Source organism: Hyperolius riggenbachi, chromosome 5 (assembly GCF_040937935.1).
Source record: "Hyperolius riggenbachi isolate aHypRig1 chromosome 5, aHypRig1.pri, whole genome shotgun sequence".
In the NCBI taxonomy this organism is placed as follows: domain Eukaryota; kingdom Metazoa; phylum Chordata; class Amphibia; order Anura; family Hyperoliidae; genus Hyperolius; species Hyperolius riggenbachi.
In genome coordinates, this window is record NC_090650.1 from 423,941,450 (window position 1) to 423,964,183 (window position 22,734).

The 22,734-nt window shown below is 42.2% G+C and overlaps 1 protein-coding gene across 2 annotated transcripts in view; it reads right to left on the minus strand.

Annotated features, from left to right (window-relative positions):
* Positions 1-6,020: 6,020 nt before the first annotated feature.
* The window catches only part of NDRG1 (N-myc downstream regulated 1), a 101,871-nt gene continuing 85,157 nt past the window's right edge, over positions 6,021-22,734 (minus strand). For both annotated transcript variants that reach the window (XM_068238047.1, XM_068238048.1), the window contains 8 exons: positions 22,340-22,396; positions 18,342-18,442; positions 16,574-16,630; positions 13,567-13,618; positions 12,769-12,816; positions 10,278-10,313; positions 10,137-10,188; positions 6,021-7,287 (listed from right to left, as the gene is read on the minus strand). In XM_068238047.1, the coding sequence (XP_068094148.1) occupies positions 7,052-7,287; positions 10,137-10,188; positions 10,278-10,313; positions 12,769-12,816; positions 13,567-13,618; positions 16,574-16,630; positions 18,342-18,442; positions 22,340-22,396 (639 nt within the window). In that variant the 3' untranslated portion in view covers positions 6,021-7,051. The remainder of the gene's footprint in view (positions 7,288-10,136; positions 10,189-10,277; positions 10,314-12,768; positions 12,817-13,566; positions 13,619-16,573; positions 16,631-18,341; positions 18,443-22,339; positions 22,397-22,734) is intronic.

Genomic DNA, 22,734 nt, shown 5'->3' on the forward strand with positions numbered 1-22,734 from the left:
CACACATTTTTGATGCCAGGAACCTGAAAGCTCACAAACTTGGTCATTGAGTGACTGTGTCCAGGTTACAAAAAGTGGGCGGAGCCAAAAACAAATTTGACTAGGAAAATATAAACTGTGGGCATTCTTACACCGTTAATGGCAGGGTTCTCAAACTTTGCACAGTTGGTCACTGGGTGAATGAGATTAAGAATTTGGAAGGTAGGTGGAGCCTACAACAGCCAATAGAAATTCACCTTTCGATTTTCAAAGGGAATATTTAAGCTGCTACCATTCTTATACTGTTAATAGCAGATGCTTCAAACCTGGTACAGTCGGTCACTGGGTGATTAGGGTGATTAGGGTTCAAATTCAGAAAGGGGGCGGGGCCACAAATAGCCAATCAGATTTGTTTATTTTTCAATGGGAATATACAAAGTATTGATACCAAGGACCCCAAAGCTGATAAACTTGATAGAGTGACTGTATGTCAAGGTTAGAAAATTTTTTTACATGGCAGGGTTCCCAAATTTGACACAATTGGCCACTGGGTGACTGGGATTAATATTCAGAAATGTGGGTGGAGCCTAAAAACAGTCAATCAAAATGTACCTATTGATTTTCAAGGGGGAATATTTACATTACATTTTACTCCGTCTAATCTGGGCTGCGTGTGTGTTCCAATACACCAAGCGTCACATGCTAATCATGTGACGCTTGGTGTAATGGAGCGCACACGCAGCCCAGATTAGATGGAGAGGACAGCGTGCTTCTGAGCCGAAAGCTATGCGCCGGCCAGAAGTGAAGAGGGAAGAAATATGTTCAGGTCAAGGGTCAAGTAAGTCGCCGGGACACTGGCATGAATAGTGCACAAACAGCGGCAGACGGAGGGGGCAGGAGGAGGTCACAGTATGTACTTTTGACCCCCCACACACTGGAGTTATCTGTTTATTCAGCTGTTGTATGCTTTAATGACAGAGGTCTCAAACCTGATACAGTCAGTTATTGGGTGACTGGGGTCCAAATTCACTAAAGTGGGTGGAGCCACAAACAGCCAATCAGATTTTTTAAATTGATTTCAGCCATTCTGTTATTGGCAGGGTTCTCAAACTTGACACAGTTTGCCACTGGGTGACTGGGACTAATATTCAGGAAAGTGGGTGTAGCCTACAACAGCCAATCAAAATTAACCTTTTGATTTTCAAGGGGAATAATTACATTGCTGCTAATCATACACTCTTAATGGCAGAGGCCTCAAATCTGGCACAGTCAGTCACTGGGAGACTGGGGTTTAAATTCTGAAAAGGGAGTGGGCCAAAAACAGCCAATCAGATTTGTTTAATTTCAATGGTAACATGCAACTTATTGATGCCAAAGACCACAAAGCTCATAAACTTGGTCAGTGAGTGACTGTATGTCAAGGTTAGTGGGCAGAGCCAAAAACAACTTTTTACATGGGAAAATATAAATTGCAGCTATTCTTAAACTGTTAATGGCAGGGATCTCAAACTTGATACAGTTGGTCACTGGGGACTAGGATTAATATACGGAAAAGTAGGTGGAGCCTACAAGAGCCAATCAAAATTCACCTATTGATTTTCAAGGGGAATATTGAAACTGCTGTCATTCTTACACTGTTAATGGCAGAGGCCTTAAACCTGCTACAGTTGATCATCAAGTGACTGTGGTTCAAATTCAAGATTTGCTTTTTTTGGATAAACTGCTTCCATTCACACAATTTTGATGCATGGAACCCAAAAGCTCACAAACTTGGTCGACTGTGTGTCAAGGTTACAAAAAGTAGGTGGAGTCAAAAACAGATTTTCTGGGAAATTGTAAACTGCAGCCCTTCTGCACTGTTAATGGCAGGGTTCTCAAACTTTGCACAATTGGTTACTGGGTGACTGGGATTAAGATTCATAAAAGTGGGTGGAGCCTAAAAAAGCCATTTAAAATCACCTGTTGATTTTCAAGGGGAATATTAAAATTTCTGCTATTCTTGCACTGTTAATGGCACAAGCCTCATACCTGGTACAGTTGGTCATTGGGGTTCAAATTCAGAAAAGGGGACAGAGCCACAAACAGTTTCATTTCTTGGAAAATACAAATTATTGATGCCAAGGACCCCAAAGCTCATACACTTGGTCATTGAGTGACTGTATGTCCAGATGACAAAAAGAAGGCAGAGCCAAAACCAAATTTCACTGGGAAAATGTAGACTGTAGGCCTTCTTACACTGTTAATGGCAGGGTTCCCAAGCTTTGCCCAGATGGTCACTGGGTGACTGAGATTAATATTCAGGGAAGTGGGTGGAGCATATAATAGCCAATCAAAATTCACCTGTCGATTTTCAAGGGGAATATTTAATTTGCTGCCATTTTTACACTGGTAATAGCAGATGCCTCAAACCTGCTACAGTTGGTCATTGGGTGACTGGGGTTCAAATGCTGGAGAGGAGCAGAGCCACAAGCAGCCAATCTGATTTGTTTAATTTCTATGGGAATATACAAATTATTGATGCTAAAGACCCCAAAGCTCACAAACTTGGTCATTGAGTGTTTGTGCGTTAGGGTTAGAAGAAGTGGGCGGAACCAACACCTGTCAAATACATACCCGGGCAATGCCGGGTCATCAGTGGGTGGAGACAAATACAAATTTCACTGGGAAAATGTAAACTGAAGCTATTCTTACACTGTTAATTGGAGGGTTCTTAAACTTTGCACTGTTGCTCACTCAGTGAATGGGATTAATATTCAGAAAAGTGGGTGGAGCCTACAATAGTGTATAAAGCTTCACCTATTGCTTTTCAAGTGGAATATTTAATTGCTACCATTCTTGCACTGTTAATGGCACAGGCCTCAAACCTGGTACAGTTGGTCATTGGGTGACTGGGGTTCAAATTCAGAAAAGGGGTGGAGCCACAAACAACCCATTAGATTTTTTCATTTGAATACCAATTATTGATGCCAAAGACCACAAAGCTCACAAACTTGCTCATTGATTAATTGTTAGGGTTAGAAAAAGTGGGTGGAGCCGACATCAGCCAAATATATTCCCGGGCAACGCCGGGCAATCAGCTAGTATGAGAAATAAAAAAGATGATTATTAAAGAAAGAATTACTCCCTTCAAAGTTATACCCTTGATTTTTGACATTTGAGCTCATTGCATTTTTGCCCTCATCATGTAAACAAGATTTACTGAATCCAAGCATCTTTTCATGTCCTGGCAGTGTAGACCATCTACAGATGTTGTTGTTGTTTTCTCAGTTAAAGGGGAACTTCAGCCTAAACAAACATACTGTCATTAAGTTACATTAGTTATGTTAAGTAGAATAGATAGGTAATATAATTTTTTACCCACCCTGTTTTAAAAGAACAGGCAAATGTTTGTGATTCATGGGGGCTGCCATCTTTGTCATGGGGGCAGCCATCTTTTTGGTTGAAAGGAGGTGACAGGGAGCATGAGACACAGTTCCAACTGTCCTGTGTCCCGATCACCCCTCCCAGCTGCACACGCTAGGCTTCAAATGTCAAATTCAAAATGTAAAAAAAAAAAAAATTGCACTAAAACAGCAGAACGAGAGCAACAACATCAGAAATCCCATCATGCTTTGCACAGCATCAGGGGGAAAAAGCCCGGGCAGTTTTCTTCTGTGCAGCTAAAAATGAGGCGTGGATAAGAGAAACAAAGTTCTGATGCTGTGAAACTGTTAAAGAAACACCAGGCCTTTTCAGTGCTGCTGAGTCGATTTTTAGTCCGGAGGTTCACTTTAAATGCTAAAAATAGAACTCTTTGTTTATTGAAATGGATTTCATGGGACACAGAACATCTAAAAAAACTCACTACAACAGGCTATTTTGTAGTATAAATTATGTAAAAGGAAAAAAACAAACAGAGGCAGAGCAGTGCAAACTTACAAGTTTATTGTTCTTTAATAAATACAATGATCCCATTCATGTGGACACAATATGCTCCTTCAGCTTAGACAAACTAGAAATCACAGTATTTTCAGCTCCCAAAACACTTTGAAAATAAAAATATAGAACACTGGATATTATTGAGTAACATAGGATAGGCTATAGTGTTTAATTCAAGACATTTACAATGTAAAATAAGTAATTAGAAGATTTTTTTTGTTATTATTAAAACATTTTAGATACTTATAAAAAAAAATATTTTCTACCAACTATGCAACCAGATAGTCTTTTTTTTGTTTGTTTTTCTGTTGTGTGAGTTTTTTTAGGTCATTGACAATGATTACTTTACAAAAATATCAGTATATTTTTTTTTAATTAGCAGCAATTAAATGTTGAAGAAATTATTTATTGAACAGATTACTTTTCAGCACCAAAAATAATTTAGATATCCCCACTGACTATTAGCATTTTTATTTTGTATGCTAATATTTACTTTCCTTTTATCTGAATACCCAACAATATCAGTATTTATTATACTGTACGTTATTTTTGATCCTTTTTAGGTTATGTGTTATGTTTGATTTCAAAAGAACGAAAAAAAAAAACTTTTTGTTTAATAAAAACATAAACTAGGAAGAAAACTTGCAATAAAAAGATTAAGAAAAAAAATATTTTTCTTCCGGTGTAATCTAAATGTTAATAAAATCTAAAATTTTACAAAGTTGATGCCCGTGGTTATTGTAAAACCCATTTTCCCCTAATATGTATCAACTATTAAAATAGATTTTCAATGCACAAGACATTTATAAATATTTTCAAATGCATATTTACATTTTGCAACATATCACAACCATATTGGTATCTAGTGGCATAAAAAAATTAAAGACAACTCTAGCCAAGCACTAAATAATAAATCGTGAGAATAATTTTTGTTTAAGATGCCCTTTTCTAGAAAGAATGTTTTTCCAACTTTTTCAACCTGTAACAGCTCCAAAGTCTTCTTGCTGAAAACAGCTGGTCTGCCTTAAAAACATTATGGGCAGAGAGGTATTGCAGATAGCATGCTCCTAGAATGCAGTCTACAAAAATATCCAGAAAAGATTTGTAAGAAGTATATCTGGAGCTCATTAGAAGATAAAAAAAGTAAAACATTACTGCGCCAATATAATTACCAATATATTACTCAGTTTTATAACAATTTTCCTGAATTAGTTCACTCTTTAATCTAATGCTCATAAGTCTCTTTAATGAATGCTATGAACAGAAAACTACATTTCATTAATTGAAAGGTAATGTATAGTAATTGTTTTTTAATTGTTTTATTTATTTAGGGTTAGTACTAAAAATATATTTTTTTTACAGAATTTGTATTAGAAAATAATACTATTACAAATAAAACTATAATGTTTGTTTGGAGGTCCCGTTGCTGCTTTAATTGGTAATAAAGCTCTCTAACAATGTGGTTAAAGTTCTCACTCTCAAAGTCTAGAGACTTTTTTTCGTGATATTTACAAGAACAATTTTGCAAACATTACAAAGGAGATTTATTCACTTCCAAAATTAAAGGGATATTGGCCAATTCACTTTGTCGTCAGAATTTTCTTTTAGGAGATACTTTTTTTTCATGTTTAAGTTATAATAACTTTTTAGCACTTTGCAAAAAGTAGGTGAAAAGGTACTGTCAAAACTATTTTGAGTATTTATTTGCTTGCTGGTGGTGAAAAAAAAGCATTTTATTTACAAGTTGTGACAATATCACCTGGGAGAAAAGACTCAGGTGAAAAAGGTATTTGCATATGGCCCCTTGTCATAAAATGCCTTTTAAACCAAATACTCAAAATAATTTTGGCAGTACCTTTTCACCAACATTTGGGTACTTTTTCAATTGTAAAATGCTGAAAAGTTATTTTAAAAAGAAAATGATAATCATTTCCTAGGAGATAACTCGGGAGCAAAAGTTAATTGCATATGGGCCATAGTTTTTTTGTTCACAAAACTAACCCATCACTACTTAAAGGATACCCGAACTGACATGTGACATGATGTTTGTACAGTGCCTAGCACACAAATAACTATGCTGTGTTCCTTTTTTTCTTTTTCTGTCTGAAAGAGTTAAATATCAGGTATGTAAGTGGCTGACTCAGTCCTGACTCCGACAGGAAGTGACTACAGTGTGACCCTCACTGATAAGAAATTCCCCTTTTTTTTACCTCTTTCTTGCTCTCAGGAGCCATTTTCTGCTAGGAAAGTGTTTTATAGTTGGAATGTCTTATCAGTAAGGGTCACACTGTAGTCACTTCCTGTCTCAGTCAGAACTGAGTCAGCCACTTACATACCTGATATTTAACGCTTTCAGGCAGAGAAAGAAAAAAAAGGAACACAGCCTAGTTATTTGTGTGCTAGGCATTAAACCAGCAAACTGACCTCCGAAATGTACACATTTATTTGTAATATTTTATAATCTCACATTCAAAATGCTAAAAAAAAAACTATATTTTAGTGCTAAACCATAAATAAATTAAAAATATATTTATATTACAAATCCACTATACATTCCCTTTAAAGAACAAACCGACTTAAGCCACCTTGAGGCCATTAAGCTTTGTATGTACAGCAGCACTAGAAATGGCAATGGTGCCTTATTATCCATTAATTACTGCTATAATGAATGGCAGATTTGCTGATAATACCCTCTCATTTTCTGCTGCCACTAGAGAGCGCTGTTCACTGTTAGGTCTCATTTTTTTGTTAGTTAGAATGAGCAGCCCGTCTCCTGACAAGAGACCTCTAGTGGCTAGAAAAAGTCAGAGCAGACAAAGTAAACTGCTGGCAGTGGAGGCAGCTGCAAAATCCTTTCCCAAAGGTAAGGCACTCAATTTCTATTTTTAATGCTGCTGCATTTCCAAAGTTAAACAGCGAAATAATGGATTAACGGTGTGTTTCTTTTGAATGGAGTGTGCTGGGCTAGTAATGGCTAGTACACTGTGTTAATTGCCTTGCCTAACAATCTTTGGTCCTCTTAGCTCTGTTTTCAATAGTGAACGCTGAACCTAACACCTTGGCTGACATAAAAAAGCCCCCAGGGGTCAAGCTCATGACAATCTGTACAGTTGGCAGGTGAGATTTCATTCTGTGCAAACACAGCCCGAGAAGTTTAGCAGGAAACCTCCATGGACTTGACATTGTTGTGCTCGTCCATCTTGGTGTCTGTGTGTGAGCGGCTGCGATTGCCTTCACCGGTCGGCGCCCTGCTGCGGTTGCCTTCCCCGGTTTGGGAACGGCTTCTGTTACCATCGCCGGTGTAAGATCGGTTCCTGCCGTCCAGGGAAGAGACGCTGGCGCCGGAGTTGGTTCGGGATCTCATCAGTCTGGTCATGCTGGCTGCTGGCACTGAAAGCAAATAAAATGTTTTAAAGTTTTTCTCTGAGATTCTACAGCGAATGTATTTGTAAAAGTTACTTTATCATGTGCAGAGTTTTCGGCCTACTCTTCCCCAATCTACTGTATATGAAATAAAAATACAGATCTAAATTCTATTTTAGTGTCCCCACATTGTCCCCAAATAACTATTGCATCTTTGGAGAGTTCAAAAACTATCCATGTGGGAGTGTACGCTTTCCTTTCTCCCATTAAACTGGCTGATGGTTCATTCTGTTTTCTACAAACACAATAGACTTCTCACATGCATAGCATATAAGTGGTGGATAAAGTTTGTTAAAAAAACAAAAAAGCTTAAAAAAATGTCAAGCTTACCTCAGAGCCCTTGTCTAATCTAGGGACAAGGGGCTCTTCCCTACCTCCGGTGCCCAGTAGGAGGTGGGGGCCATTGGTGCCCTGGGGGATTCCCTTCTGTTGATGGACCAATGGGGAGCACTGGAGGGACTGTTAAGCTATTAGCTAAAGAGAGCTGTGTGTGTCGCGGCAGCGGCTGCACGGAAATGCTCAATCAGGGGATCTTTCTTGGATCATTTCAGATTATTGTTGGATTATTTCAAAGGATACTATCATAGGAACATTAATTAAGCCTCTGGGCGATAATCCCGAGCTGAGCTCGGGGTAAGCCGCCGCGGAGGATTTCTCAGGCCCTGGTGGGCCAATTTGCATAATTTTTTTTTGTTACACGCAGCTAGCACTCTGCTAGCTGTGTGTATATACCCTGATCGCTTCCGCTCTGTGCTGATTTGCCACTACCCGCCATGTCGCGCCGCCCCTCCTCACCCAGACCCCGTGCGCAGCATGGCCAATCAGTGCCATGGCAGCGCTGAGGGGTGGATCGGGACTCCCTCTGACGTCACAACGTCGTTGACGTCGATGACGTCATCCCGATCGTCGCCATGGCGACGAGGGAAGCCAAACAGGAAATCCCGTTCTGAACGGGATGTCCTGTTTGCTCTGATCGCCAGAGGCGATCGGAAGGGGTGGGGGGATGCCGCTGCACAGTGGCTATCATGTAACTAGCTACATGATTAAAAAAAAAAAAAAAAAAGTGCTGCGCCGCCCCCTGGCGATATTATTGTATCGCCCAGGAGGTTAAAGGTAAGTATTTTGGTTGATGAAGAATATGAAAGGACTTTACCCTTTGTGGAAATGGGGGCAGCTGTGGAGGGGGTGGGCATCTGGGCAGCCCCCTTCCCAAATAAACCATCTCCCCAGGACTTTGATGACCCCCACCTCCTCCCTAGGTAGGGAAAAGTCTATGGATTTGACAAGGGCTTTGGGGGGGGGGGGGAAGATTGCCCCCCCCCCATACCATGGACCATGCAGGCTGTTATAGCTCATTGTTTGAAGCACTACGCTGTCCAGGCTCCTCATTCAGGCTATTACAGCCTGCATGGAGGACAAGGTGTTAAAGAGGCTCGGGAGGAAGGACCCCACATCATTTTTATTTTTAAATCAACTTTTTATTGTCCAAAAAATAGGTATAGTGGCAAGAGATTCTTATACAGCAATATTGCGGCTGCACAGCGATCAGTGGACAAAGCATTGCCACAGTTCCACCGGATTTCCAGGTGGTCATTACGCACTGCGAACAGACCCTCTGGAAACACCAGCATGGAATTCACTGCTTTTCCTTTTTGATATATGTAACTTTACACTCCTGAGAAGCGGATACATTATCTGTCATTTAACCACATTTAAGGGCATATTCACAGTGGGACATTGCGTTACAATGCGATGTTAAAGTCGCAACACGTTTGCGGTAAGAGGTAACACACTGCAAGCAGTAAGTTACCACAACGCAACAATTTTTTAGCGCGACTTTAACGTCGCACTGTGAACAGCAGATAGGATTAGCATTGCAGTGCGGTAAGCTGCTTTATAAGACTTTATAACGAGCAACCATAACGTCCCACTGTGAATGCGACCTTAAATTTCCTATCCTAACTTTAAAATCAATGTTCCCACTGTTCTTCGTAACATACCCTGCAAATGTGGTGAGTCTAGCTTTGCTATTAACCACTAAAGTCAGCAGCCATTGACTTCAATATTAAATGCAAATGCAAATTTTGTACACAAAAATGTGCAGCAAATATAAACAGGTGAAATGGTCGTTGTTTGCCAGGAACTGTTTTTATCATGTGCCAAAGTAGCTTTCTGCATGAAACCAAAATCCCACTGGCCAAATTTACGCAACCCAGTTCCCTGCACCTAAAGGAAAAAAAGGAGTGTACTCTATATATTGATATCAGGGTTGCTCGTAAACTACGCCAGTGCGAATCTACGTGTCGTAGTCCGCAACTACGCATCGTAGTTCATAGACAACGTTTAAAACCGTCACTTACGTATTTACGCGTAGTCGTAGTACCGCTATTCGAAGCTTCGCCCACTACACATAGTTGACGTATGTATTGCGAAGTCAACTACGCGTGCGGTAAGAGCGTCTATACGTATCATTGTTTGTAATTGCACATGTGCAGAATTATTATTGCCCTTCTATATGCATACAATTCCGCATTGGAAGGTGGAATGTACGCATATATTAGTTCACGCATGCGCATACTTAGCGTATTAATGCGTAAAAATTCCGCATAAGGGCATAAGCGTCCGCATACACTACGTGAAGCTTTCGTATTTTAACACGTAGTCTACGAAATGCAAACGTAGCGAATCTTTTGATTTCGAAACTGTAGTTTGCAAAGCGTAATTGTGTATAACTACGTGTAGTTCCAGCGTAGCGAAGATGGCTGACTACGACCATCCCTGATTTATATTATATTTGTATGAAATATTATACTTACTGTAGCCCATGCCTTGGACAAAATACTTAAAGGCTTCGGCAAGCTTTGCGGGCTGAAAATAGAAAAAAAAATAGATGAATAGGTATTGTAATTGCAACGTCTATTCATGTCCTCATGGAAAGTTTATATAACTTTATCTACCTGGACGACTTGGGGGAAGCCTCCACAGTCTGACATCTGGGGAGAAAGAAAATAACAGCGGTTAAAACTTTACTAAATGTGTTCCTCTCATTTACCACTAGATGGCGACAGCTGGACGCTAAGTCACACAATAAATGTCTAAATTGACTTCTGCATACCCGAAAACATTCATTCCTGGCTCAGAAATATTGTGCAAGCTGGATTCTGGCAAACATGGACTCGGTTTAAGGCCTCTTGTACATTACATGTGATTCCGATTTTTTTTTTTACAATTTTTGATTTCGATTAAAAAAAAAGTACTGCATGCTGAATCAAAAATTGTATTGTATAAAAAAATCAGAATCGCATGTAGTGTGCAAGAGGCCTAAAGAAAATCTGTAACAAACTTCCCCCTGAGGGATACTTACCTCAGGAGGGGTAAGCCTCTGGCTCCTTATGGGGCTTCCCCCGTCCTCTTCACCCTCCGGGATCCAGTGCTGGCTCCACCGAACACTGGTAAATATATGCCTACGGCGATCACATCGGTCTCCTGTGTTTTTTGTGTGTGCTCCACAGCCCACTGACACCCAGAACTGTGTGCACACTACTGCTGTTGCCACATTAAGTTGCATACACAGAACCACTCCAGGGCATTATTATTTCACTGTATTCTGATAGTACTATTGCATTTCTGTGTGTGACACTCCACAGCCCACTGACACCCAGAGCTGTGCACAATGCGATTTCTGCCCTTTAGGGATTAAAACCCAACTTTGCCTCAACTCCGTAATTTTTGGAGGGACGTTTGGCATGGATCCCCCTCCAGCATGACACAGTCCAGGTGTTAGACGCCTTGAAACAAGTTTTCCATAACTTTTGTGGCCAGAAACAGTCTTGGTAGGTTTTTTGCCAGCCCATTGAAGTCTATGGCGGACATCTATGTTCGGGAACATTTGCGGAAGTTCGCATTCGCCGTACACGAATGGAAAATTCTATGTTCGCGACATCTTCTCTATTAGAGAGGGAAGCCTCAGGATCCTATTGAGGCTTTCCTTCGTCCTAACAAATGCAGCTCCTCTTCCTGGTTTACGCGCACAATGGCTGCACTTTTTTTTCTCCTGGGAGATCATTTTTAATCTTCTGTTTAAAATAACTTTGCAGCATTCTGCAACTGAAAAATATCCAAAAAGTCCTGTCTTCTTCTGTCTTCTAAGAGTATTCTCTTGCTTGCCGGTGGCTTAAAAGGTATTTTACTGACAAAGTAGGAAAATAACACCAAAGAGAAAACTCAGGCCAAGGGCCCTTATCCCTTTTCTTTTTCTCCTAGGTAATATTTTCAGACCTAATGAATTAAATGCCATTTAAGCCACCAGCAAGCAAGATGACTTTTTTTTCGCCTTCTTTATGGTACTTTTTCAAATGCAAAGTACTGAAAAGTGATTTTAAATAGAAGATGGAAAAGTATCTTCTAGGAGAAAATTCTGAACAAAATGTTGATTGAATAGCCACTTCCATACACCAGCAGTCTCTGCCCCCTTAAAGAGAACCCGAGGTGTGTTTGAAGAATATTATCTGCATACAGAGGCTGGATCTGCCTATACAGCCCAGCCTCTGTTGCTATCCCAAACCCCCCTAATGTCCCCCTGCACTCTGAAATCAGACATGGATCACAGCCGCGCTGTGCGGCTGTGTTTACATCTGTAGTGTCAGTCTCGGCTGCTCCCCCGCCTCCTGCATAGCTCCAGTCCCTGCCCCCGTCCCTTCCCTCCAATCAGCAGGGAGGGAAGGGATGCAGGTGGGGACTGGAGTTCTGCAAGAGGTGGGGAGAGCAGCAGACTGACACTATAGAGAAAAACACAACCCACTGCGACACGCTGTGTGTGGACAGCACGGCTGTGATTTATGAGGGATTGCAGAGTGCAGGGGGACCTTAGGGGGGTTTGGAATACCAACAGAGGCTGGGCTGTATAGGCAGATCCAGGCTCTGTATGCAGATCACATTCTTCAAACCCAGCTTGGGTTCTCTTTAAGGACCAGAGACTGCTGGTACAGTAAACCACTGCCTCCCGACGAATCACCGCACATACCCGACGCTCTCACCGGTCACAACGATGTCCCATTGCCGCAGGCTCCTCTCTCTGCCATCTCTATGACGGCAAAGTGCAGATAGCTGGTCAGGAGCCGCTTTCATTGGCTCCTGATGCTGTCTATCAATCGGAGCCAATATGATTGGCTCTCCGTGATCACACTCTCAGGAGCCAATGAAAGCGGCTCCTGACCTGCTTACAGAGCTCTGCCGTCTTATAGACGGCAGAGCGAGTGAATTGCGGCGGGTTCAGAGCGGCGGTAACATGCAATTCAACAGGGCGTGGAATCTATGTCCAGTCAGAGCGGCAGCACCACCTGCTGGACTTAGATTCATACTGCGTCGGTCCGGAACCAGATAGGGACTAATATGAAAGTATAGACAGAACCTGAAATTTTGTAAAGAAGCTGTAATTTTAGATCCTACCTTTAGCAGAGTGGTCTTTGTGGGGTCCAGTTTTGAATTGCACTCCACCTGGATGGACGGAAGAGAGGGGTAAATGTTACCAGTTGCATGTTCTGTACGTTCTGGTCTCATCAAGGCATGATCTATAATCATGGCCAACCCATGCAAGGACATCTATGTTATATCCTGATGGCCAACTGTCCTGATTTCCACCACCAGTGCCAAGTTCTGAATCTCTGCCCAGATCCTGCTATTCCTGCTTCTGCCCTGAAATGCCCTTTGTGTTCACTATAGTTTGCTGTATCTACAGTGCAATTCTGCTTACAATAAAAATAATCCAGCACATGTCATGGATACATAAATTTTTTTTAATGTAAAGTTATTAAATTTATATTTTCAATTCAGTCAGTGCAAGCTATGATCTTATAGATGTGCTTCCTTGCATCCATGGCGATAATGTGATATAGGGATGAGCTTGGACAACTTACAGACTTATGAATACTGTAGCCCAGCAGCAACTCACATTCTCATAAGACCCAGCAATCAAGGTTATCAAAAATGAATACTGCAAAAAATGTTTTAACTGCTATAACTTATCTATAGATACATGCACGCTTCCAATGTGCGCCCTGTATGTAGGATCCTGCTGCACACCTGACTCGATTATAAGCCTCCTGCACACCTGACTCGATTATAAGCCAACCCTCCCACTTTTGAGACATGTTTTTGGTTGAAAAAAAAGTGTGGCTTACATTAGAGTATATACAGTAACAGTACAGTTATTATGGGTATGTTTATCAGGTCAGCCTTGGAACTTACCACTGCGTCCACAGCTGGAGAACTGTCACCGACCACCAGCAGAGCAGGACACCTGGAACATAAAAAAGGTCATGTAAAGCTTGTGGTATTATCTATGGTGGAAACTTTGACATACTTAAAGAGACACTGAAGTGAAGAAAAATGATGATATAATGATTTGTATGTGTAGTACAGCTAAGAAATAAAACATTAGGAGCAGAGACAGAAGTCTAATATTGTTTTCAGTACAGGAAGAGTTAAGAAACTTCAGTTGTTATCTATGCAAAAGAGTCATTGAGCTCCACGACTTTCAAAGTCGCAGAGAGCTCTGTCTTCTAAAGCTTATTATCTCAAGTGTCAGTCATTGTATTGTTTCAGTTCAAAAGCTCACTAGCCTGCTCTGTAAAATCAATTAGAATGCTGAGTAGTGCGTAAACTGCAAATATTAGAGAATGTTGTGATAAAGAAAACGATATAACTGAAAATAAAAATATGAGAATATTTTCTTTGCTACTAATGTTCTAGCAATTATCCGTACTACACAACCAATTCATTATATCATCACTTTTTTTTTTTTTGCTTCAGTGTCTCTTTAAGAATCATTAAAATAGTAATGACAAAAAAACAGAAGAAAACACATGAGCGTAAAGAAACATTTGGATCATGACACATAACTGTGAGAGTGGACTTAGGCTAGATGATGATTATCTTCCCTTTTTTGGCAGGCCTAAAAATAAAGATTTGTATTGAGAGACAAGACATGGGCACTGGGCACAGCCACAGGAGTGACAATACAGACCGGCCTTTAAAGGGGAACTTCAGCCTAAACAAACATACTGTCATCAAGTTACATTAGTTATGTTAATTAGAATAGACAGGTAATATAATCACTTACCCACCCTGTTTTAAAAGAACAGGCAAATGTTTGTGATTCATGGGGGCTGACATCTTTGTCATGGGGGCAGCCATCTTTTTGGTTGAAAGGAGGTGACAAGGAGCAGGAGACACAGTTCCAACTGTCCTGTGTCCTGATAACCCCTAACCATAACCTGCACACACTAGGCTTCAAATGTCAAATTCAAAATGAAAAAAAAATTGCACCAAAACAGCAGAACGAGGACAACAAAATCAGAAATCCCATCATGCTTTGCACAGCATCAGGGGAAAAAAGCCCGGGCAGTTTTCTTCTGTGCAGCTAAAATGAGGCTTGTATAAAAGAAACAAAGCTCTGATGCTGGGAAACTGTTAAGGAAACACCACGCCTTTTCAGTGCTGCTGAGTCGATTTTTAGTCCGGAGGTTCACTTTAATGATGTTGACAGGTCCAAACCAGGGGACATAATGATGTCATCATCATTAAAGGCCGGCCTGAAATGTCACTCCTGTGCCCACGTCTTCTCTCTCAATACACGTTTCGTATTTAGTTGTGGCTGCATGGAGACGCTGTTACAATTATCCAGTTGCATGTTGTGGTTGCTGTTGCGTGGATTCTGTGTGCCGATGGGCTTTCTGATCTTTATTGAGAGTTAAAAATAAATGTGACTGAATCTGCCTATTTTGTAAACTGGCAATTATTGCTAATGGATAAGTGTACCGTATATTTAATTGCTTGTGCCCTTTTCATGCAGCATCTGCAGCCTCCAACAGATTTGATCATCATGGCATCTGATCTTCCGGGCCACCAGAGGGAGACATTTTTCTGGTGCAGTGGCTGACACTGGTTCTAAACAAACAGCCAGTCATTCCATCTGCAAAAGTGTGACCTCTGCTGGCAGGAAGAATATAAGCAGTACTTTGGTTACCTGTGGTGTAGTTATTGTTATTATAAATTGCCTTGTTGGGTTTAGATGTGCTTTTACAAGGTCCATTTACTGATTGTTGTAGTGATTTTTGTGGCTTCAGTAGATTCTGAATTGCACACAACAGGAACACACATGCAGCCACCCAAAGAGCCAACAATGGGCACGTGAGTGTCAGAACTGGACCATGGTTGGGCAATGGAAGAAGGTGGCTCGGGTTGATGAATTGTGGTTTCTTTGGGCTGCAATGTCCCCAGAACTTTGTCCAATCTGTGGCATAAGCAAAATAATCAAGTCCAGTCCACGGAGATTCACTTCAGAACTGCTGTTAAAGGAAACATCCAAGCTCAATAATACAGTACAATGCTGATGATGTCGGCCGGACCACGTGACCCGCACGGTAAAGCACCAAGAGGCCGACCAGGAAGCCGACCTCGCCAGATCGGCTTCTGCAGCGTGGGACAACGGAGGGCATCGGAGCTGCGGCGAGGGCACAGGACGGCTGCCAGGGGCTGGAGGAAGCCCCAGGTAAGTGAATTTTGTTTTTTAGCTTGGACCCTCACTTTAACATCGGAGCAAGTCTAGTTTAGGAGACCCAGCAGAAAACCTCATAGGGAAGAGTTCTCCAATCACAGCACCCTCTACAGCATGAAGCCTTGCGATTGGCCGAACAGTGTGGGTGTAGCTTACTACAACCTATCTGAAACCCAGCAGTTTGAGAGGGTGCTGTCCACCCAATCAAGTTAGCAGGATTTTCCTATGAGGTTTCCTGTTGGGTCCCCTAAAGTAGACTAGCACCTAACATCTCAGTGCTGATTAACAAACAAGACCCTCAGAGGTCTTGTGGAGTGCAGGCCTCAATGGGTCAGTGTTTTGTGGGCACAAAAATATTAGGCTATTGTAATTCTTTGGCTGATAAGTATGGTAGACATGCGCCCTTCCAAAGGGCGTGGATTTACTGTTAAAAATCTCTCTGTTTATAAACAACTCCTTGTGATGCATCATTGCACAATACGGATAGTCGCTCATATAGGAAGTGGGTACATATTGTTTTACTTAGGAACATTTGCTTCTGATAAAACACAGAATGTGGAGTCATCCCAGTAATAGACTCCCAGTCCCACAGCACAGGACATACAGGCATCGGTCATTCACTCTCATACACATGTTTGGCTCAACATTAGCAATCTGGCTGTAGCTGATGTAAATAAAACAAAACAACCGACTTACTTTAATGTGACTGCATTTGTTCCTGGAATGGGACGTTCTATTTCTAGATCTCTTCGGCTGTGAATTAAAAAAAAAAAATGTGATGTTTAAAGAGGAACTCCAGTGAAAATAATGTAATAAAAAATTGCTTATTTTTGACAATAATTATGTATATATGATTTTGTCAGTGTTTGCTCATTGTAAAATCTTTCCTCTCCCTAATTTACATTCTGACATTTATCACATGGTGACATTTTTACTGCTGGCAGGTGATGTCACTGGAAGGAGATGCTGCTTGCTTTTTTGGAAGTTGGAAACAGCTGTAAACAGCTGTTATTTCCCACAATGCAACAAGGCTCCCACAGTGTGATGTCAGAACCATGGTCCTGACATCACACTGTGGGAGAGGTTTCACAATAATATCAGTCATACAGATGATTTGTTTGAGAAAAGGAAAAGATTTCTCTTGGGTAAGGGGTATCAGCTACTGATTGCGATGAAGTTCAAATCTTGGTTACTGTTTGTCTTGAACTCAAGTATGCTCAGAGAAACTTAGAACTCAGTCTGCATGTTCAGAAATTGAGAAGAGGATTTAAAGAGTAGCTCAGGAAAAACTGACTGGCTCTATCTAACTGATGGAAGGATTAGGGATGGGGTGGTGGTATGGTCACTTATCTGTCCTCAAATGATGGCTCTGAGATGGGCCCTGGAGATTTTTTTTATAATTGTCAACCCAGGCTTTGGCCACGTCCCACTTGCTTAACCACGGCCCGCCCCCAGCTCTGCAGCCGAGCTGTTGGCGGGCCATGGACACAGGCGGAGGTTTCCAAATACCATCAGCAGTCTTCGGAAACTTGGCCACCACTGCACTACTGAGGAGGGAGGGGGCGGAGCATCACCTTTGACCTAAAGATGTTGGATCAGGTGAGTACTTAGACCTAACAGCCCCCCGGATCCATCATCATTTAGACAGAGTCTATCATGACAGGCTCTGTCATTGTTTGCCTCACGTACTCTTTGAAACCTTAAAAAAAAAAGGTTAGATAGGGACCTACTTAACAATTCTGACAAGAGCTCAACAAATATGTTCTTGTGGCTCCCTAACTCTGCATGCAAACTTTCCTGGTCAGGTGACAGCACATAGAGCAGGGGGCGGATTCTGTCAGTGCAATGCTATTCAATCTGGATTGCAAATGTAATGCAAATTACACACAGCTTGGAAATGGACCAATCAATCAAACTCACCAGGAAGTCCATTTGATTGGCCCGATTCTAAGCTGCCTCTAGTTTGCACATCTGTGGAAAAGTCAGAAATCTGGCATCTCACTGACCGCCTCCAGTAAAAAGCCCTGTAAAGGGGCATAACTACCATGTATTGGGCCCCCTAAGTCTATGGCCCCCGCCTCCCACCCCAAGCGTCCAGACAGGCAGGCAGTAAACAAACATCCATGACACCCCCTTCCTGCTATGCAGAGTAGCATGTGTAATATTACCTGCTTCCAGCGCTGCGGGTCTCCTCCATGCATCACAGCACACTCTCGCTGCTGCCATTCCCCGTCTCCCTATCACATGACCGATGCGAGTCATGTGATCGGGAGCTTGGCTAAGGGCAGCAGAGAGTGCTGATGCTGTGATGCAGAGAGATATAACGCACCCTGCATGGAGATGGCAGGAGGAGGGGTCCCCAAAGCCCCTGGGCCCCCCTGTAATTGCGGAGGTTGCAGGGGCTATTGTTACGCTAATGGGCTGTACAGCCACCACGGCACTTAGGCCGTCCTGCTACTCTCACCTGTTGTAGGATTTCACAAAGAGGGCCAGGTTGTGCTGGTTCATGCTCCCTATGTGCTGGCGGTATTTCTGTACCAGGTCGTGATTGTTGTGGATTTCATCCTAGATGGACACACAAAAACATGAAGCTGTAAAGGATTACTGTACACAGAGCGAAGCACCGGATCCTGCCGTCATGATTCTGTTAAGTAGGTCAGAACACAAGCTGCTATCCTCGGAGTCCCAATGACAGCGACGATCTCTCTGCCTACACGAGGTTCCTGCATCAGGAGGGATATGGGGCGGCGTGTGCGTGCAGAGCCTCTCCATAATACCGATAATAGCTCTGCGATTACTGAGATTGAGTTACCGCGCGCCACTTATGTTATTGTCCGCCCTTATCAAACCTTCTGTCAGCTAAAAATGGAATTTGATGCCAGAAGCCGAAAGGTGCTTTGTGGGTTCTGATAAATATGTTTTATAACCACTGAACTGAGGGATGGAAGGGATTGTTAAAGAGGAACTGCAGTGAAAATAATTGTAAAAAAAAAGTGCTTCATTTTTACAATAATTATGGATAAGTGATTTAGTCAGTGTTTGCGCATTGTAAAATCTTTTAAATCCCTGATTTATATTCTGACATTTATTACATGGTGACATTTTTACTGCTGGCAAGTGATGTAGCTGCTGCTTGCTGTTTTGGCAGTTGGAAACAGCTGTAAAAAGCTATTTCCCACAATGTAACAGGGTTCACAGACAGGAAACTGCCAGGAGTACCACGGTACTCAGAGCTTCTTGTGGGAGGGGTTTCACCATAATATTAGCCATACGGCGCCCCCTGTTTGTGAAAAGGAATAGACTTCTCATGTAAAACAGGGTATCAGCTACTGATTGGGATAAAGTTCAATTCTTGGTCGGAGTTTCTCTTTAAACAGACTTCCGTTTTAGAGGGCGCTGCAACGGCATCAGCTTTTAGTGTGTTTGTTAGTGGATTCATATTTCAAGGGGAACCCAAGGTGAGAGGGATATGGAGGCTGCCATGTTTATTTCCTTTTAGACATTGCACATTGCCTGGCTCTCCAGCTGATCCTCTGCCTCCAATACTTTTAGGCCGGTTTCACACTGCAACCTGGCGGTGCGGCAACCGCGCCGCACCACCAAAAACAGGCCTTCGGGGAATACCGCGTTACTAAACGGTATTACCCATCTGGCATTGGGCCAAGCAGGAAGTGAAGCAAGCTTGCAGTCACTTCCTGCTTCGAAGTATGTGGAAGTGCATGGAAGGGTATTGTAAAAATACACTTCCACCTATGTTCACCGCAACATCAAGTCGGTCATTTTTCTTTTTTTTAATCCATGCGTCGCCATAGACTAACATGACTTCCAGGCACATGAAGATTGCTGCAGCTCGTTGCAGAAGATGTGCGGTAACGTAGTTCTTGACCTGCGTCTGGCAACAGCGAAAACGTCACTTCCGTCGCGTCATGCCGTAACGTCACAGTATGAAAGTCTGCATAGCCTTTCTTTGCCCGGAGGTGGGGTGCAGTAAAATGACCACACCGCACCGCCCCAGGGTAAAAGGGCCCTTAGCCATAGACCCTGAACAAGCATGCCGATCAGACGTTTCTGACACAAATCAGACTGGATGAGCCGCCTGCTTGTTTCAGGGTGTTTGATCCAGACACGACTGCAGCTAAAGAGATCAGCAGGATAGCCAGGCAACTGGTATTGTTTAAAAGGAAATAAATAGGGTTGCCAGGGGTGTAACTAGAAGGCAATAGCCCCTGCGATTGCAGGGGGCCCCCAGAGCTGTTTTGGGGCCCCAACTACTACTTCACGCCCTCCAATACAGGGGACTATACTTCAGATCAGGTGTTTTTGTATCTACACTTATTATGGGCAGGGCCGGGGATTTACCATAAGGCATTGTAGGCTTTCGCCTACAGGCGCTAGATGATGGAAAGGCAGCTCACTCCTCTCTTTCTCAATGCAGAGTCCTGATGATGAGAGTGTAAATGAGAAGTTACTCACCCAGCTCTCAGCATTCCGTTTACCAGATCTCCCTCCAGTCAGGGGCACCTCTAGCTACTTAGTACTGAGGTTCCTCTAGTTACCTAATACTTTGGGGCACCTCTAGCTACTTAATATTGAGGGTACTTCTGGCTACCGAATACTAAGGGGCACCTGTAGCTACATATTATGGGCAAGAGAGAAGTAACAGCTGTGATAACCAGCACACGTGTGCTGTGGTTCAGCTGTAGGTTCATGGAAGGCAAAATCTAAGGTGCCAGGACATCTGTGCCTATAGGCTCCTGTGAGGTCAATCCAGGCCTGGTTATGGGTGTGAAGATCAGGATGCCACACTTGTTTTATGACCCTTGTGAGATGGGCCCCAAGGCCTTGAAGGACACCAAGGGGAGGCAAGGGAAGGGGTGTTAACATGTGGGGGGGGGGGGGGGGGCATCAAAGGTTTTGTTATGTTCAGTATCTATATTTTTGGACATCACTGCTGCTGAAGCTCTGTACACACAATAGACGGCGGTTACCGATCCCTGGCAGTTAGCGACCAGCTAACGATTTTAGCACACATTTTGATTAAGCAACCGTACAATGGGGATCTCTTGAGCGGATGGTTACCGAAAGCATGAAAAGGAGGACCTGGAAGTGCGAAATTCGCAGTACTTGAGTATTGAATGGATCTAACATTTGCTATCTTGCAGTGTGAAGGATTAACGCCGATTATGCTCTGAATCAATCCATCAGGACAGATTGCTCTACATATACGATAATCGCTGTTTTTTCCCATCGATGGGGCATATATTTTTTAAACGATTATCACCTGACCAGTTTGCAATGACCACAGTGTATGGAGCTTAAAGGGATCTTAGCAGCTCCTGGTTTCAAATAGCTAAAAGAGCTGCCATGTTTGTCCTGCTAAGTGTGACTTATCTTATCTGTTTGAAGCACAGTGTTCCCTCTCCTCCCCCCTTCCTAATGCTTAATTATTATTATTATTATTATTATTTATTTATAAAGCGCCAACATATTCCGTGGCGCTGTACAATGTAAGAAAACAAACAAGGGATACATAATGATACAGACAATGATATACATGAAATATGAACACTGATACAAGATACAGCACTGCTGATTACAACTTGATTTAACATGATGACTAAAATGTATAAATGTCTAACAGAGTGCAAGCAATTAAATTAATAACATTCCATGACACAAAAGGGTGAGAGCCCTGCCCTTGCGAGCTTACAATCTAAAGGAATGGGGTGGAAACAAGAGGTGGGGGAAGTATACAGTATATGTACAGGCAGTGCGTAATTAGGTTATTTAGTGGGTGCATGGCCTAAGCTAGAGAATATGCTTGTCGGAAAAGGTGGGTTTTGAGGGAACGTTTAAAGATTTCGAAGGTGGGAGAGTGGCGGATGTGTTGTGGAAGGGCATTCCAGAGGAGGGGTGAGGCACGTGAGAAGTCTTGTACACGTGAATGTGAGGAGGTAATTGTAGAAGAGGATAGAAGAAGCTCGTGTGCAGATCTGAGATTGCAGTTGGGTTGGTATCTGGAGACTAGTGAGGAGATGTACAGGGGAGAGAGATTGTGGAGAGCTTTGTAGGTTATGGTTAAGAGTTTGAACTGAATCCTCTCATTAATTGGTAGCCAGTGAAGAGCTTGACAGAGAGGGTCAGCAGAGCAGAGCAAAACCTTAATGGTTTTGTTTGATCTTAGCTTGTGGGCAATTAAGTTTAATTAGAAGAGTCCTTATCTGCCTTCTATTTTCTGTTATTTGCAAGTAGAGGAAGTAGAAGAATACTGCCTGTAATTAACCCTTAAATGTAAAAAGATGAGGTAAAATGATTTTTTTAATAGCGAGCTACAATTTAGCATGCATTTTTAATTTGCTATTGAGCGGACTTGGACGTTAAAAATGTTGCTCGGTTCCCTTTAACAGAGGGTCACAATCTAGCGCTGTAAAGTAGTTACCGTTTTATTTTAAGAAAACTCACCTTGGCAAAAAGATGGGAGATCACTATATCAGCTAATCCGTGAGTCAGTCCAGAGAGCTGTCAGAACAATAAGAAGGACAAACGATGATAAGCAAACAAGTACACAAATACACACACAAATCTTGTGCATGGCCATCGATAACAACTCATCTCACACAAAGAAAAAGCCGCTACATAGCTCCCAGCTGTCCCTCTTTTGGAGCCCTGTCCCTCTGTCCCTCTTTCCTCCTCCTGTGTCCCTCTTTCAGGACTTTGTCCCTCTTTCTATGGAAATATATGGTTTTCTCTACTGAAAAATGTGTTTGATTGACTCTAAACTTTATTCCCATCCTTTAAATTGATATATTACTCATTTTAAAATGTTACTATGAAGGAAAATGAACCAGGATAGAAAG